Raw genomic sequence first — 15795 nt, 5'->3', positions numbered from 1 at the left:
CCTTGAATTTCAGGGTGACATCACTTTATATGATATGCGGGGTTTCAGTTCTGGGTTTTAGTGGAGTAGAAAGACCTGTTCAATTGTAGGACTGTTCTACCCTGATTCTTGAAGTCTTTTCTAGCTCTGCAGGGTTTTCACCTTTTCTGAGCTCTCGTTAGTGGCTTTGAATCCACAGGTGGTGCTGGCTCTTCCTCTGTCCTGAACACTCATAAATCTCAGTATGATAACCATCCAATAAACTAAACTTTTAGTTCTCTCCTCATGAACAGGGGCACCCTACAATCTCCCCTCTCTACCAATCTCTTGAAATTCCTGAAATACATCCACACCAATTTCTTCCATCATTTGCTGTTGTTTGGGGCTTTGGAGCTCAGGTGAGCAAACAGAGGCTGCTAAAAGCACCTGCCTCATCACCCTCTCCCTGCCTTTTCTGAATCAAGTTCCCGGCCAGAGAGAGTGTCTCCCCACCTCCCCATTTCTGTTCTGCTCCTGTATCACTCTCCCGAGAAATGTTAGGATCTTCATATGATATCCACAGAAGGAAGACGCTGGAAGAACAGTCCTCCTTCATTGCCAGATTGGGCTCTCAGATGGTTATTTTGTGTTTCTTTGGGAGAGATGTTTGGAGACCATTTGAGTTGTCAATCCTGGGAGTAGGAGGGGAGATACTATTGATACATAGAATCGGTGCCAAGATTGAAGGATGCTAAAGTCCCACACTGCCTAAGATAGGTTCCACTGTAAAGAAGCATCCAGCCTCAAACCTCAGCTTCAAGATGATAAAGTGCACGTCAGACACAGCGACCACAGGTCCCTTGGAAATGTGGCCTGGCAACTGCACACCTGAGGCCTTTCTGTGGACTGGATGCTCCAGAGCCTCACCTCGCAGAACCTGCCAACTCTTAACTAATGACAGAGTCTCTGTCTCCACCGAGGCAAATTTTGAGTTCAGGGAGGGTTAAGGGAGGGTGTCAGGAAGTCCACAAAACCACTCCTGGTAAGGTGTTAGGGTTACCCGACAATGAGCCCCTACTGCACTTCTCAAGGCCACAAGGATGGAGTCTAGCTTCTGGCAGAGAGTCTCAGGTTTCTTTACTCCTACAGCTTCTGAGCTTCAGCCCTAGTCCTCCTCCCGGACCTTATTCTGGTCCTTCGCGCGCGCCCCTCTGCAGCATCTTCGTTCGTCCCACTCCGAAGTGCACTTTCCCGTGTCCTGTGCCGCGAGATGCTGACCACTGTGTATGTGCTGCGTGATACCAGGGCGTTCCAGGCCAGAGCAGGCAGGACGCTGATCCGTGAGCTGGCACGCAGGGCGGAACTGCAAGCCTCGGCCGAAGGCCAGGCGGGGGCGGAGCTCGGACGAGGGCGGGGCGGCTTCGCGGTTCCGCCCCCCCAGCTGAGCCAGACCCAGGGCCTGGAACTTGCCAGCTCAGAGGTTCTAGCGGCGGCTGGCGCGCTTCTCTGGTTGCAGCTTGGGCGGCTCCGGCGGCTCCTGTGGTGGGCGGCCAGGGGCGAGCAGGGATGGGCTGCAGACGCGCGACGTGATCAACGGGCACGCAGAACCACGCCGCCGGCCGCACTGGCTGTAGAGTCTACTAAGTGGGTGCCGGCGTGCGCCGGACGCAGACCCGGCCACAGCATGCGGGGTGCGGCGTGGGCGGCCCGAAGGCGAGCGGGGCAACAGTGGCCTCGGTCCCCCGGCTCTGGGCCCGGCCCGCCCCCGCTGCTGCCGCCGCCGCTGCTGCTGCTGCTGCCGCTGCTACTGCTGCTGGGCGGTGCGAGCGCGCAGTACTCCAGTGACCTGTGCAGCTGGAAGGGGAGGTGAGTCTTGCCGGCGATTCCAGCGTGGACTGCTTGGACCTGGCTCAGAGCCTTCGGCTGCGAGATGCAGAGCTGCTGGAGGCGGCAGGGTAGGGGCCGCGGTGCTGGCCAAGTCCGGTGACCCCCACCCCCCCGCCCTAGCCCTGGTTTCAGAACAAAAGAGTTGGCTGCGTTTGGGTCGCGTCTCGGAAGACGCCCACTCTCCGTGCGCGTATCTCTGCCGTAGTGGGTTTCCTTAGCTCCGCCGGCTTAGGGTTCGGGGCTCCATCGGTTGGGATTTCTGACCCCTTGGAGAAGGTGTGGTCCTGTGCACATCGAGAGGGACAGCTGTGGCGCGGAGAGCACGGAGTCCAAACGCGACCCGTATAGACCGCAGCACCAGTCGCGTCTGTGGGGCAACGAGACCGGGTCGACACCTGTCCGCGGGCGAAATGCAGTAGGGTAGAGCCCCGCGCCCGCTCGGTGAAGGTCAAGCCGCCCTTGGCAGGCGGACGCGGGGTTCCCGTGACACCCCCCCCCCCAGTCCCCATCAACGGTGACCGCCGAAGACTTTTTGTTGTTGTTTTAACTGAAGTGTGACGTGTGGAAAGGAGTCACAAGTGTGCGCGGGCGGGGTGCCTGGGGAGTCGTAGCTGCCCTGGACACTGAGGGCGCGTCAGGCGCAGCGGCCGGCCCCCTCTCTTTGCAGAGCCAGTTTTATACACTGCAAGTTGCCAATTCAGCGGTTTGCCCAGCGCGCTGAGCAGATACGGGTCTCCGATGAAAACGTGGGCTGGGGGCGGCAGTAGGGGTCTGGTGTGGCTCATACCATGGGCAGGGCGCCTGCGCAGGCCGGTGGCGGTACTCGGTCTGGTCTGATGCACAGTGTAGAGGGTTCATGTGGGCAGTGTGTGTGATGGGTGATTTTGGTGAAGAGGGTTTTCTAAGGCTGGATGTTGAGCGGTGTCCAGGCTCTGCGTAAGCAGGACACCGATAGTTATCTTGTACACTTACGGTGCCTAACTTTCCGAGGAAACCTCGGAGACCTCAGTCAACCCTCATAATGACTCCTGCTGAGCACTGCCTCCAGAGAGCTCCCGCACCTCTTTTCAGGGAATTTTAGCTCTCTCCAGTAGAAATCCCTTCTGTCCCGCAAGAGCAGGGAGTTAGTAGAAGCTGGGCAGACAAGGGCAGATGGGGTCTAGGGGAGGACTGGCCTCGGAAATGCTGGCGCCGTCACAGAGCTGGCCATGAGCCTGTGATGTTGAGCTCTTATGGGGCTGCCCTTTTCCCGATGGTAATTAGTTCTCTGCTCACAGCCTGCACTGCTGAATCGGTGGACTCTAGCTAGCCTCAGGTCTTGGGGTGCCTTGTTCCAACAGACCAAAACCAGAAACCGAACTCCTGCCTTTGAACGAGGTTTCCAGATGCTTGGGGTTTTCTTCCAGGTTCCCAGAAGACTGTGCCTGAAAGACCACCTTTTCCTGAGCCCAGGCATCTGTGGTGAGGGATTGAGCAGAGATAAACTAAGAAACCTTATTTCTGCGGGCCACTCTCACATCAGTTCTTCCAATTAAGTGGAACCTGATGACCACATAATTCATGTGACTGCTGGGATGGCAGCTCTCAAACTCATGTCTGGGCATTGTGAGCTGGCTATCTGTCCCCTTGGATTCCCTCTCTCCCCTGCCCACCTTCAGAGCCAGGCCAAGGGCCTCCAAGTGTGTGTAAGCTGTGGGAAGTGTCCAGTAACTGGTCACACTTATGGTTCCTCCCCCCATCCCCACAAACTCATTTCTATTCTGGGATTCCTTTGAGGGCCTTTTTTCCAAGGCACATCCTGGCAGAGGACAGCTGAAGGTACCTGATAGTTGTAGGTAGGTATGTGGGATTGGGAGAACACGTAAGAGTCCCTTGTGTTACAGCCATTGTCCCCACTTCACAGGTCAATATACTACTGCCCAGCGTGCCCGCATGTTTGCTACTCCACAGTGTTTATGCCTTTTTCACCAAGTAGTCTAACAAATCACTGAGTAGAGCAAGCCTCAAAATGTCGAATCCTGGCCTCTGATAGAAAGGGAGTTGCTGTCCATAGCACTGGTCACTCCACTTAACTCATGTGGGCTGTGGGTGTTTCCAAGAAATCAAATTAGAAATTTTGAAATCCCTTTCTCTGTTTATTAGCCGGTGCCATAAAGGTGGACCATGAACTTTCCCACTATTACCAGCAGGCGCATGGCAGGTGTGGTTATGCCTGGGCTGCCTTGCATGGTAGGAAATGGAAGGCTGAACTTAGCAGCAGAGCCTTTAGGTTTCACTTGAATCTAAAACCTTTCTAGGGACCCTTGTCTTGTCCCAGTATGAGCAGTGCACCTGAGCAAACCGAGCTCACCTCAGCGAGTCCTCATACCAAGTTGGAATTTACAGATTGTCTCACAAGGCCCCTCAGATGGGTATTCATCTGGATGGTGACCCTCGCTGAGGGAAATAAACAAAACATTGTGCTGGTGATATGGCTTGATGGTATAGTGCTTGTCCAGCCTGTGCCAGGGTAAAAAACGTTGCGTTGTTCCTCAGGGGGCACACACACCCATGCACACCATTCATTCAGTTTAATCTGTGATTGGATCAGCCTTGTCAACTCTGTGGTATAGACTAGGAGCAGCTCTGTCTGTATCACAGCTTAATAGCAGCAGTGGAACGTGACTGCTTTATTTTGTGTAGCTGGTGCATCATCTACATCTCATGAAGATGATAAAGTCCTGTTGATCAATGGGCATTGAGGATGTCCTTTCATTTATGATGCTGGATATTGGAAATGGAAATTTAGGGTATTAGGTGTTCCTGTGGGAACCTGCATGGCTGGTCGTGACTTCTTCATAGATCTCTCTGTCTGGTCCTAGGCTGAGGGTTCCTTTACTTTGATTCCTGCTTCTCTAAATGGATTATACACATGGCACTAGTTTTGATGTGAAATATCTCTTGTTAACCTTAATATTTTAAGGAGTATGAGGGAAGATTCTCGCTTGACCTGGGATGGACACTTAATCCTTCCCTTAGTTAGTGAGATCTGAGTAGAGGTACGCTAACAGGTACCTTGTTTCTGTGGATACCCTGCCTTCATGTTCTTTCCAATTAAGTGGAATGCAGTGGCCAACACATAATGCGTGTGGCTGCTGGGGTGGCAACCTCTAATCTGGGCATTGTGGTCTGGCCTCTTGTTCCCTTGGGTTCCTTCTGCCCTCCTGTGCTGTGGATGGAGGATAGTCTTCCTCTTTATCCACTTCTGCTTCCCTGGGGCTCAGTGATCTGAGGTTCACAACCTCTGTAGTGAGGCCTCCACCCTCTTGGTCCTCAGGAAGCAAAACCTCATGTTAGGTGCTTTCTATGGAAGAGAGTTGAGGTTTGTGACTGGCCTGATGCAAGTGTCAGCTGTCCATTGATGATGGAGACAGGAAAGGGAAAAAAAAACCCAACAATTAGGTTTTAGCCATGTGTGTGTCAGCTACTCGCCATTTAGTCTAATTTTCACGCTATAATTATGCCCAAATTCCTACATAGGTGTCGGATGAACTTGTGTGAGTTCTATTGACTGTAATTTCTAAGTTTGTTCTACATGGATGTCATGGTAGTGCTGACTGTTGCCCAGGGCTGTATGGGGGGTGGGAAGCAGGTCAGGAGGGTTCACCCACAATGCTTCTCTCTGATGTGGTCTGCGGGGTGACTTACAGTCCTAGACTCCTGCAGTCCTTATATACAAAGTGAGGTTTTGGGTGCCGGAAGCATGAGTCACTAGCAGTAAAGGTATGGCATGTGTTATGCATTTTCTCCCTGCAGGAAGGGCTTCTGGTAACTCACTCAGTCTAGGTTCTGGATAGAACCTTTTTTATTTTGCATAAAAATTCCAAGAATGTGGGTGAACCTGTCTGAGATCTGATCGGAACCAAACTCCTGTAATAGAACTCTTAGCTGAAGTCTTTCCAAGACCACTTGTGGTTATGATGTAACCTTAGCAACAGGCTGACTTTTGCTTTTTAGTCTGTGCAGGAGAAACTACTACATTTTCGGCAGCTTCGATTTTTTTGAAAACAACACTGCCTCCTGAGGGTGTTGCATATTACATGTCTCCTTTCATTTGGCATTTGTGAGGCCAGATTATTCCTTTAGGAACCGAACGACTTTGCCCATCCAAAGGTTCTCTTGTCCTTAGACTTCTCCCCAACTCCTACCCCAGGGATGTTTCCTTTGCTCTTATAATGAACCGTGCTTTAATGGCCCTTGGGTTTATTTTCTTAAAATATGACTGGTGATATGACAATTCAGGTTTGAAAATGAATAAAAAAGGTGGTCAGATCACTGAATTAAGGAAAATCGAAATTTCTTATTTCCTGTGGCTAACTCCTCCAGCTGGTTTGTATGTGATTACATATGTAATACTCGACATGCAAGGTTTATCCTTATCTTCCACTCCCTTGAGTGGTTTGAAACCTTAGCTGGTGCAGTGGTCCTGCTTTGCTCTGTGTTTTGGAAAACCTAGAGCATCCTTGCTATTACTTCTGGGGGCCATTTCCTTGGCTAAGGAACCAGCTAAGACTCTGGTGCCCTGTGGTGCAGTATGGGGAGTAGCTAGGGTCTGGGGAGCCAGCATGGCTTGTACCATCAGAGCTTTGACCTGACTCCGCTTGGCTCTTGGAGTAGGTTCAGTGGAAGCTAAGAGCGGTGGGTACCTGAACATGTCAGGTGAGTGCGAATGGCTCCTGAGTGAGACTGTGTGTGGGGTAATGCAATGGGAATCTTTGCCGTGAGGTGGCCTGACTCTGTCCCCTCTTCCCACAGTGGGCTGACCCGAGAAGCACACAGCAAGGAGGTGGAGCAGGTCTACCTGCGCTGCTCAGCAGGCTCCGTGGAGTGGATGTACCCAACTGGGGCGCTCATCGTTAACCTGCGGCCCAACACCTTCTCACCTGCCAGGAACCTCACCGTGTGCATCAAGCCTTTCAGGGACTCCTCTGGGGCCAATATTTATTTGGAAAAAACTGGAGAACTGAGACTGTTGGTACGGGACATTGGTGGTGAACCTGGCCAGGTGCAATGCTTCAACCTAGAACAGGGTGGCCTCTTTGTGGAGGCAACACCCCAACAGGACATCAGCAGGAGGACCACAGGCTTTCAGTATGAGCTGATGAGTGGGCAGAGGGGACTGGACCTGCATGTACTGTCTGGTAAGTACCCTGTTCAGGGCTAGCATGGGTTAACTAATCATTAGTCCTGCTGCCTTTTCTCAGGTAACATTGGAGGTTTGCATGGTTTGCTCTGATTTTTTTTCCTACCCTCTCCTTTATTCACCTCTGTGAAACATTCCCATGTCTATGGCTTCAATGTAGCATGCTTGTCCCATGAGCCCTTTGTACTGAGGGACTGCAGGGTAAAAGAGTATCGAACCTTAAAATTAATGCAGTCTTTTCAGCCAAGACCCCCCCTTTAAGAAGACTTCTGGTTATGGTGTGCCTTTAGGCTTCTGGAGATTCTCACTTGAGGGAAGTGAGGTGGTTCCCTGAGAGTGGCGTATGGTTTTATCCCTAAAGGACCCTTTACAACTCATTTGAGATGGGGCTTCTACAAACTGGCTCGGGTTTTTAGTGTCTGCCATAACCTTGAGATAGTTTTGGGTGGAGAACAGAATGGTATAAAGCTGTGATATCCCAGAGGCTTTTGTGAATGAATATTAATCAGGATTGAGAAAATCACGTTAAGGTCTCCAGGGGAGAACACTGCTTCATCTCCACAAGATAGAGCCAGGGACCTAATGGAGAAGCTCCTGCATAGAGTTTCCGGCAAGTATCTAGGGTCTGAGATTGAGAAAGAGGTGTGTAGCCAGGTGCCTGCTAGGGACGGAGGTAGATAAACCTGGGAGGAGCTCCCCACTGGGACAGAATAGCAGCCTCAGGAACCAATGCAGGGTCAGCTTTGGATCGTGATTGATGAAGAGGTTCTGGTACACATTTCTCCCAGACCAGGTGAATGCCAGATGAGGTGATATGTCTACCTAATAACTGAAGCTCTGGGCTTGGCTTTGCTTTTGTTTGCTTGCGCTTTGTTTTGACTCAAGCAGATGTTTTTCTGAATGTCAGGCAAATTGCATCAAGGATCATGTGGCTTTGTGGGTAGGTAGTAGAGAGATGTCAGCATCAGAACCCTACATTAGGGAAAGGCATGTCTCTCCATCAGGGTCCTATTTCTTTGGTCATAAATGAGACTGACTGATAGATCCTAAGAGCAGTCCTCTCTTTGATCCTTACTGCTTGCATGTCCACACTTTAAGGCTAAGGGAAGGAGACCTGTGGGGGTCACTTGAGTGGCCTCAGCTTCTCCTGGGGTTTCAGGAAGGCAGTAGCCCTGGCATAGGTATTTAACTGTAGTGCTGTATTTGGTACTCGATGCACCTCTCAGGCCACCGGATCTCACAAAAGGCAGTCAAATGGTTAAAATGTCACGCTATCCCTGTGCCTAGGACTTTGCTGTGTTTGAGCCTCAGGGTTCCCTCACTATCCTAGAACATACACCTGCTTGTCCCTGGATGTCTGAAACCAAACCTGCATTGACTTTCCACACCTTGCCAGTGCCAGTTACTACACAGTGACTATCAGAACTCAGGACAGGGTCTCAGACTAAGGTGGCCATTAGCTCTAGCCCAACCATAGGATTGCCTGAAAGCAGTCATAGACACCTGTGTTACCTAGAGCTGGGTGCCACCCTTCCTAGGGAGCACCACCTAAGTCTCAGGGTTAAGATGTTCTCAACCTGGACATTTGGCTTGCTTGGAGAGTGGGAATCATGGGATATTTGTGCCTAAGGAATGGGTATGTAATGTGGAATGTTAGTACTGGCCATTGCCCTGCTCAGACTGGGCCAGCGCCCGAGGTCTGTATGGCCAGTGGCAGTCTTTCCCTCTTCTGCTCTGGCCTTGGTGCAGTTTCAGAAACAAGATATAAGCAGCGTTAATGCAGTACCAGTCAGAGAAGAAAGAATGCACCTGACCTGGATGGCTGTGCCAGAGGCTGACAAGCTCTTAGATGAATCAGCTCTCATTTGTGCTGACTCAAGAGAATAGTGATGCCATGGGCTGGAACCCAGATAAGAGTGCATGAGAGAATGTGTGAGTGTGCAGCAGTGTGGAAACCTGTACGTGTGCACGTGAGCCTTGCTCCCCACCCTGTCACTGCTCAGGAATAGTTAGTTCTACCAGAGCCTTTGCAGTATTTGTCCACTAGGATTGTGTAGTTGACTTGTGAGCTGCATTGGAACGGAAAAGACCAGGGCAGTGGGGTACAGTGCTGTTCCAGGGGCACAGATAGGTCCTAGGAGAGGTGACCCCAGCATCTGGGATGCTGGATTTGGCTGTTTGCCCTGTATCTGCTGCCCCTGTGGCCTTGCTCAGGATATCTGGGCAGTGGCACTACCTCTGACCCTTAGGGAAATTTGGCAGAATACTAAAGGCCCTACATCTGACTGCAGCTAAAACTCCATCTGGAGGCTGACCTCCCTTTGCTCAGCTATGTGGGAGAAATGACTGTGGGGTTTTTCTGGTCCAGGGGACAGGTACAGTTTGTGTGGGTTCTTGTTTCATTCCATCCTAGTAGGCTCATGACATAGGCCATTGCTGTGGAGAGGCCAAGTGAGGGGGTTGGTGCCAACAGTGGCATTTCAGACACACAGCTGAAGAGGTGGACAGCAGGACACTTCTCATCGCCATTGATGTTACTGACTCACAGGGCTCACAGGGTGGAGCCTGCTACTTCTGAGCATGTCTGCTTATTCTTTCTAAATCCTGATCTGTTTGTTGCTAATAAGCTTGAGAAGCTATATGGAGCCCCACTGCTCAGACACCTTTGGTAGACTCAGAATTCAGGCATGGCCCTGACGGTGTGAGGGTTGATGGCCTTGTCTTTTTTGTTTGTTTTGTTGAGACAGGGTCTCTTTATTATGTAACTTTGGCTGTCCTGGAACTCGCTGCTATGTAGACCAGGCTGTCCTCGAATTCACAGAGATCCATTTGCCCCTGCCTCTAGAGTGCTGGGATTAAAGTTGTGTACCACCATGCCCAGCGATGGCCATGTCTTGAAGTGGAAAGAAGCATTGTGTCCTGGAAGCTGAAGAACAAAAGGCATGTTCCTCTGGTCGGTTCCTGCCTTGGTGATTTCTCAGGCCACTATAATTACCTTGTAATTATTTTGTGTCTTAACCCTCTCCCAACCCTGGATAAAGAAGGGTGTTGTCTCCATTGACTTCCTTGCTAGGATGAAGGGTTCAGAGAACCCTGGGTCTTCATCCTTCTGGTGGAACCTGGTGGTGGTGACCAGTGAAGGACCTCAGCTCCCAGTCTTGCTGCTCTGCTCCTGTTAAATCATGGCACCCACCACCTGTCACGAAGCGTACCTGAAAGGGCTTTGGTGTGTAAGATTTTTGCTTTGGAACTGTTTGTGTCATCCTGGCTGTCCTCCTTAGGCAGTGTTGCCCTGACACCAGTTTGTCTGGCTTGCAAGGTCTGCAGACTTTTCTAGCACCTGGCAATTCTTGCCTGTGTTTGCTTTCCCTGCTTTCCTCTGCTTTTGGCAGCTGTACCCAGACTGAACCCTCGCCTGACTCTTCAGGTGTCCTCAGGAGGCTCCCATAGATTTTTTCTCTTTATCCTCATTTGATTTCTTTGATGCACTCTCCTGCCTGGTTTCCAAAGTGGCTCCCAGGAAATGTGATGCCGGCATCTGCTACCAGCACATTTAACAGCTGCTATGGAACTTGATCGTTTAATAAGTGGAGGTCTTTATCATCCATTTGAGTTTCTGCAAAAGTGAAGCTCAGAATTAGAACAGGGGTGCCTCCAGGTGGGCTTCTAGCTAGCTCATGGCACCGACTCGTGGAGGCTGGTACAGGTCTGCAGGCTGAGTAGCCTGACAAAGGAGCATCTACTGCAAGTAGCTGTGAGCCAGGGCAAGCACAACTGAAGGGGATGGATGATCTCTACATGTTCTCTGAAGCTAGCACCTGAGGTCTGAGCCATATGATTCACAGAAAAGGAAAGCTCATGGACTTATTTCAGTTTATATCCCCAGGCCTAGGGTCCCTGCCCCTGAGCTCCTTTCCGCTGCAAGTTGCTGCCCTGGTTCAACTTAGGTAACTCTCAACTCTGAGATGCTTTACGGTAGCTTCTGGGGACTCTTGCCTCCAACTTTCAACCTTTTCCTTAGCCTCTGCTGCCCTCTATCCTGAAGGGGACCCTCAGGTTGGCTGTGGTCACCAGGGTCAATACCTGCCTGTGGACAGGGGTCTGGTGCCAAACAGGATGTACTTCACAGAGTATTGTACTCCGAATCTAATGTTGCCCAAAATGTTAGGCACTGAGGTCTCCTGTATTGCAGGAGTACTCCTGTACTCAGGCCCTGTCTGTGCTCCAGATCAGACCAACCCATGTCTTCCCACACCAGTATGAACCACTGGTTCCTAGTTAGTATGAGGATGAATAGAATGCTACAGAAGCCACACATTTCAGCAGCTTCAGAGTTGGTGGTCAGGTAACCCCCAGTGCTGGGACTATGATGACCCCAGCAAATATTCCAGGAAGGAAAGGAGCTGCAAGCCAACTAGGGTTGAGGGTGGACATCCAAGGGACCAGCAAACCGCAGCTTCCAGGAGTCTGGCTGCATCCAGGTCTCCTCAGCGACATCTCCGGACTGTAAAGCTGACGTGGGGGTGGGAGTGCTTGATTTTCTGATGGGCTACGCTGATGCCAACAGGTTGTACTTGTTCTGCGGCTTCTCTCTTTTCTGATAACTAAATAGAAGCCAAAGTGCTGGCAGGTGAGTGGGTGGGTGAGTCAGCAAGTGCTGAGGCTGGGAGGCACCCCGCCCCCTTTTCTGGGGTAGGACCAAAGGATAGGGCCCCAGACACACCCAGCCCAAGGGTCCACAGAGAGCCCTGCTTGACTGGGACACTGTAAACCCTAAGGCTCTGTCGCAGGCTTACTCTTTCAGAACCTTATAAAGCTTCTCTGAACTCCTGTTGGCCTGGAAACACTTGGCCTGCTTGCCCTCCGCCCACAGGAGTGTTGTCTTCGTACCCCTGGGGCCAAGTCACCAGCTCTCTGGGTCAGGCTGTGTGGCCTCCAAGCGTGTGGATAGCATGAGTTTCTTCAGGACCAAGCTCTCCTAAGACAATGGCTGCCCCAAAGTCTTTGCAAGGGAACGGCCCCGGGGAAATTTATCTATTGAGACTTCATACCTCAGAGTTTCTGTTTATTTGGAGAACTTGGCCCCAAGCAGGAAACTGAGCACGAAGTCTCGAGACATAATTCACAGCAAATAGCAAGCTTCCATCTTCCTGAATCCACTCTGAGTGCTCTGTGGAAAAGCTGCTGAGCCACAGTTTCTGTTCCACACCAAGGGAAGTGGTACAAAGGGCAGGAAAGGGCTATCTCTGGAGAACTGGGCTGTATAAGTAATTGACCCATGGGGTAGCTCATTCTAAGAGTGTCTGTATCTCTGGGCTCTCTGTAAGATGCCAGGCCCCAGGTTTTGAGTGCTTCAAGCCTGAGTTCTGTGAGGAGGACTCAGTTTGGTGGGCTTTGATAGGTAACTTGTCCCAAGTCTCGGTGAGGCCTAGGGTAGGGCTAAACTGATAGCCCCAACCTGAGACTCCATACCCACAGCAGACAGATTTCTCCACTCACCCCCAACTCACATTAGCACCCCCTTTGCAGACTCTTAGCCTTGGTTCTTATAGGAAATTCCTGGGGAAGATGGACTGAGTGAGATTCTCCACTGGGGCTATGATCTGGGGAGGAGGGCATCACACTGCCGAAGGGAGTCTGCTTTCCAGTAGGATGCCCGTGTCATTTTAGGATGTGGGTGTGGAAACTGGGGGAGGGTACCTTGGTTGGGTGGTATAGGCACATAGTTCAGCTGGGGCTGTTTTGCATTGTTACAGTCATTTAATAACAATTTTGTTTAGTTGTCTTGTTTTTAAATGAGTAGAGTTGTTGCTTATTTGGAACTACATCAACAATCTCAACACAGGAGTGGCATGGAATCTCCTTTGTCTGGGCTCATGTTATTTTGGCTACAGTATGAGCCAGGACCGCCAAGTGATCACCTGGAATTGGTGTCTGGCTTGAGAGAAGTTGGTCTTGTGCCTCTTGCTTTGCTGATCGCCTCCAGGGTAGAGTTAGAGTGGTCAGAAGTTTCACCTTGACTTTGTCTCATTCTAACGTATGTCCTCAGATGTAGGGCAGGGAGGCAGGCCTTTCATCTTCTGCGGTGTCAGGGCTTGGGAGGGTCGATGACTAACCAGCATTGTCTGGGTTATATCATCCACCCTGTTCTTTCCTCCCCAGCCCCGTGTCGGCCATGCAGTGACACTGAGGTCCTCCTTGCCATCTGTACCAGTGACTTTGGTAAGTCTCTCCTGTGGTTGTCTTTCCAGGGTCTGAGGGCTTTCCCAAGTCAGCAATGATTCCTCTCTCTCTCTCTCTCTCTCTCTCTCTCTCTCTCTCTCTCTCTCTCTCTCTCTCTCTCTTTCTCTCTCTGTGTGTGTATGGGGGTGGTGCTGAAGCTGCCCAACCTGGCGTCACCCTGGACTCACAGGGAGCAGTGCACTCTGTGCACTAAGCTAAGTCTGCACACCATGCATGCAGGCAGAGCTTTGGTTTGCAATCTAGGTGTGTCAGTGTGTTCTCATTGTGCAAACCAGCTCACAACCTCCTGGGGACTCTGGGAGTCCATAGGTTCCCAATAACTTTTCAGAAGTTCTCTGGGAACATAGCTCAAAAGGCAGTCTGGTGTGTCCCTGTGCCAGCCCAAGCTCAGAGCTCTGCCCATTCTTCATCCAGGTGGTTGGGGTTTTGGAGGCCTTTCTGGAGTCGGGGATGTTTGCACAGTGCTCTTCTTGGTCATGGTCCTTGCTTAAACTGCAGCCATAATAGTGGCTACCCTAAGCTCTGGCCCAGCTGGCCCTACTCAAAGTCTTATTCAAACACCAGGAACTATCACTCGGTGGGATCTTGACTCCTTGTTTCTCTACTTTCTAGGCCCTAACCAACCACCCAAAACAAGCCATTCCCTGTCCCTTCTCCTCACACCATTCTTGTCCTGTGAGCTGCACTGTGAAATCTGATAGGACCCAGAACCGAGGAGCATTTTGCTTATATTTTTTGTTCTTATCTGAAGAGCATGTGTTATTTAGCTGATGCTCAGTGGAATACCTTTGTTGGACACTGTCAGTATCATGGACTGAGCTTTCCAAAGGCTGACAGAGTGGGTTCAGGTCCAGGTTCTAATATCTTTGATAGCCCAGGGCATGCCCAGGTTGACATGTACTATACGTGCCTGCCATTGTTGACAGTGCCCTTTAGCTCTGCTGACCTCTGTCTCCTTCCTCTGCAGTTGTCCAAGGCTTCATCCAGGATGTCACCCATGTGCCAGAGCAGCAAGCTTCTGTCATCTCCCTGCGGGTGAGCAGGCTCCACCGGCAGAAGAGCAGGGTCTTCCAGCCAGCTCCCGAGGGCAGTGGCCACTGGCTGGGCCGTGTCACGACGCTGCTGGAGTGTGGTGTACGGCCAGGGCATGGAGAATTCCTCTTCACCGGACATGTGCACTTTGGGGAGGCACAGCTTGGGTGTGCCCCACGCTTTAGTGACTTTCAAAGGATGTACAGGGATGCAGAGGAGAGGGGCATAAACCCATGTGAGATCAAGATGGAGTGACCTGCAGGGTGAAATGGTACTGTTCTTCAAATGAGCCACGGTTTGTGTCCTCAGTTGCTCTATCAGATCCCGATAGAGTCTGCAGGGTGGTGGCATGGGCCCAGCCTGGTGCTCAAACTGGGGAGGTACATGCTGCTCTGACCTGTTGGGTCTCAGTCAAGGATGCCCTGACCCATTGGAAATGCTGTAAACTTCAAACTAAGTTATTATATTTTTTGTAAAAAAGAAATGTACATAGCAAACAAGGTCTTGTGTCTGAAGATGCCTTTGGTGTGCCATTTAGTGGTGTTTTTAGAAAGTTAACTTTAGCCATTGCATTTGGTCTGATGTATTGGTGGGAGCTAGGTTTGGTGCGCAGTGATGGCTGGGGGTTTCCATGGTTACCACTCACCCTGGTTATCCTTGTGATAGAAATGTAGGGAGCAAATACTCTTTCGTTTTCTTTTCATTTTGTTCCTGATTTTTAAAGACCATCTCTGCAGTTGGTAAATTTCCTAGACTGTAGGCTTATTCAGTTCCAGAGAATAAAGACCAGGATCTGAGCACACTGCTATATCTATCTTAACCCATCAGATGGGTACCTGCATTGAAGGCTCTCTGCTCAGCTGTGGCACTGCTATCCCAAGACCTCTTTCTCCCATGACAATTCTGCATGGTGCTGCCTAGCTTTAGGTACATGCTCCTCTCCTGCTCCTACCAGGCCACCTTCTGCATCTGTCCACACATTTTCCACTGAGCCAGTACTTGTCCTTTGACCCCAGGTTTCCCCAAATGCACAGAGCAAATCTTTGGGTACCAAGGGACCTAGCCTACTTAATGGCCCCATTTCTTCAGAGGGTGTGAGTTTTTTTCTGTGGTTAAAAAAAAAATCTCCACAAATTGAGGCTTAAACATCAGGCTTTAATTTGTACAACCCTGGAAGCCAGAGTGGGTATGAGCAGGACCACATTTCCACTGGAGATTCCAGGAGGGGCATTTTAGCTTCTGGTGACTCCAGGCATCCTTGGCCTGTGACCATTTTACTTCGTGTTACTTTCCCTGCCACATGACTGCTTTGTATGTTTCTGTGTCTAATTTCTGTCTTCAGAGGACGCAGGTCATTGATTTAGGGCCCACCCTTGTGTCTGTGTCAAATTTCTGTCTTCGGAGGACTCGGGTCATTGATTTGGGGCCCACCCTAGTGACCTCATCCTCACATGATTATGACTCCATTTTCAACTAGGTCACAGTCAGAGGCT

The 15795-nt window shown here is 50.8% G+C and overlaps 1 protein-coding gene across 1 annotated transcript; it reads left to right on the top strand.

Moving 5' to 3' along the window:
* Nucleotides 1–1444: 1444 nt before the first annotated feature.
* On the top strand, nt 1445–14817 carry Metrnl (meteorin like, glial cell differentiation regulator). Its single transcript, XM_038328140.1, has 4 exons — nt 1445–1824; nt 6640–7025; nt 13190–13249; nt 14238–14817. The coding sequence occupies exons 1-4, from the start codon at nt 1643–1645 to the stop codon at nt 14555–14557; spliced, it is 948 nt and encodes a 315-aa protein (XP_038184068.1). The 5' UTR covers nt 1445–1642; the 3' UTR covers nt 14558–14817.
* Nucleotides 14818–15795: the final 978 nt, after the last annotated feature.

The sequence above is a fragment of the Arvicola amphibius genome, chromosome 4 (assembly GCF_903992535.2).
Source record: "Arvicola amphibius chromosome 4, mArvAmp1.2, whole genome shotgun sequence".
Taxonomy (NCBI): domain Eukaryota; kingdom Metazoa; phylum Chordata; class Mammalia; order Rodentia; family Cricetidae; genus Arvicola; species Arvicola amphibius.
The sequence above is the reverse complement of the archived record's forward strand: the minus strand, read 5'-3'. Positions and strand labels throughout refer to the sequence as shown.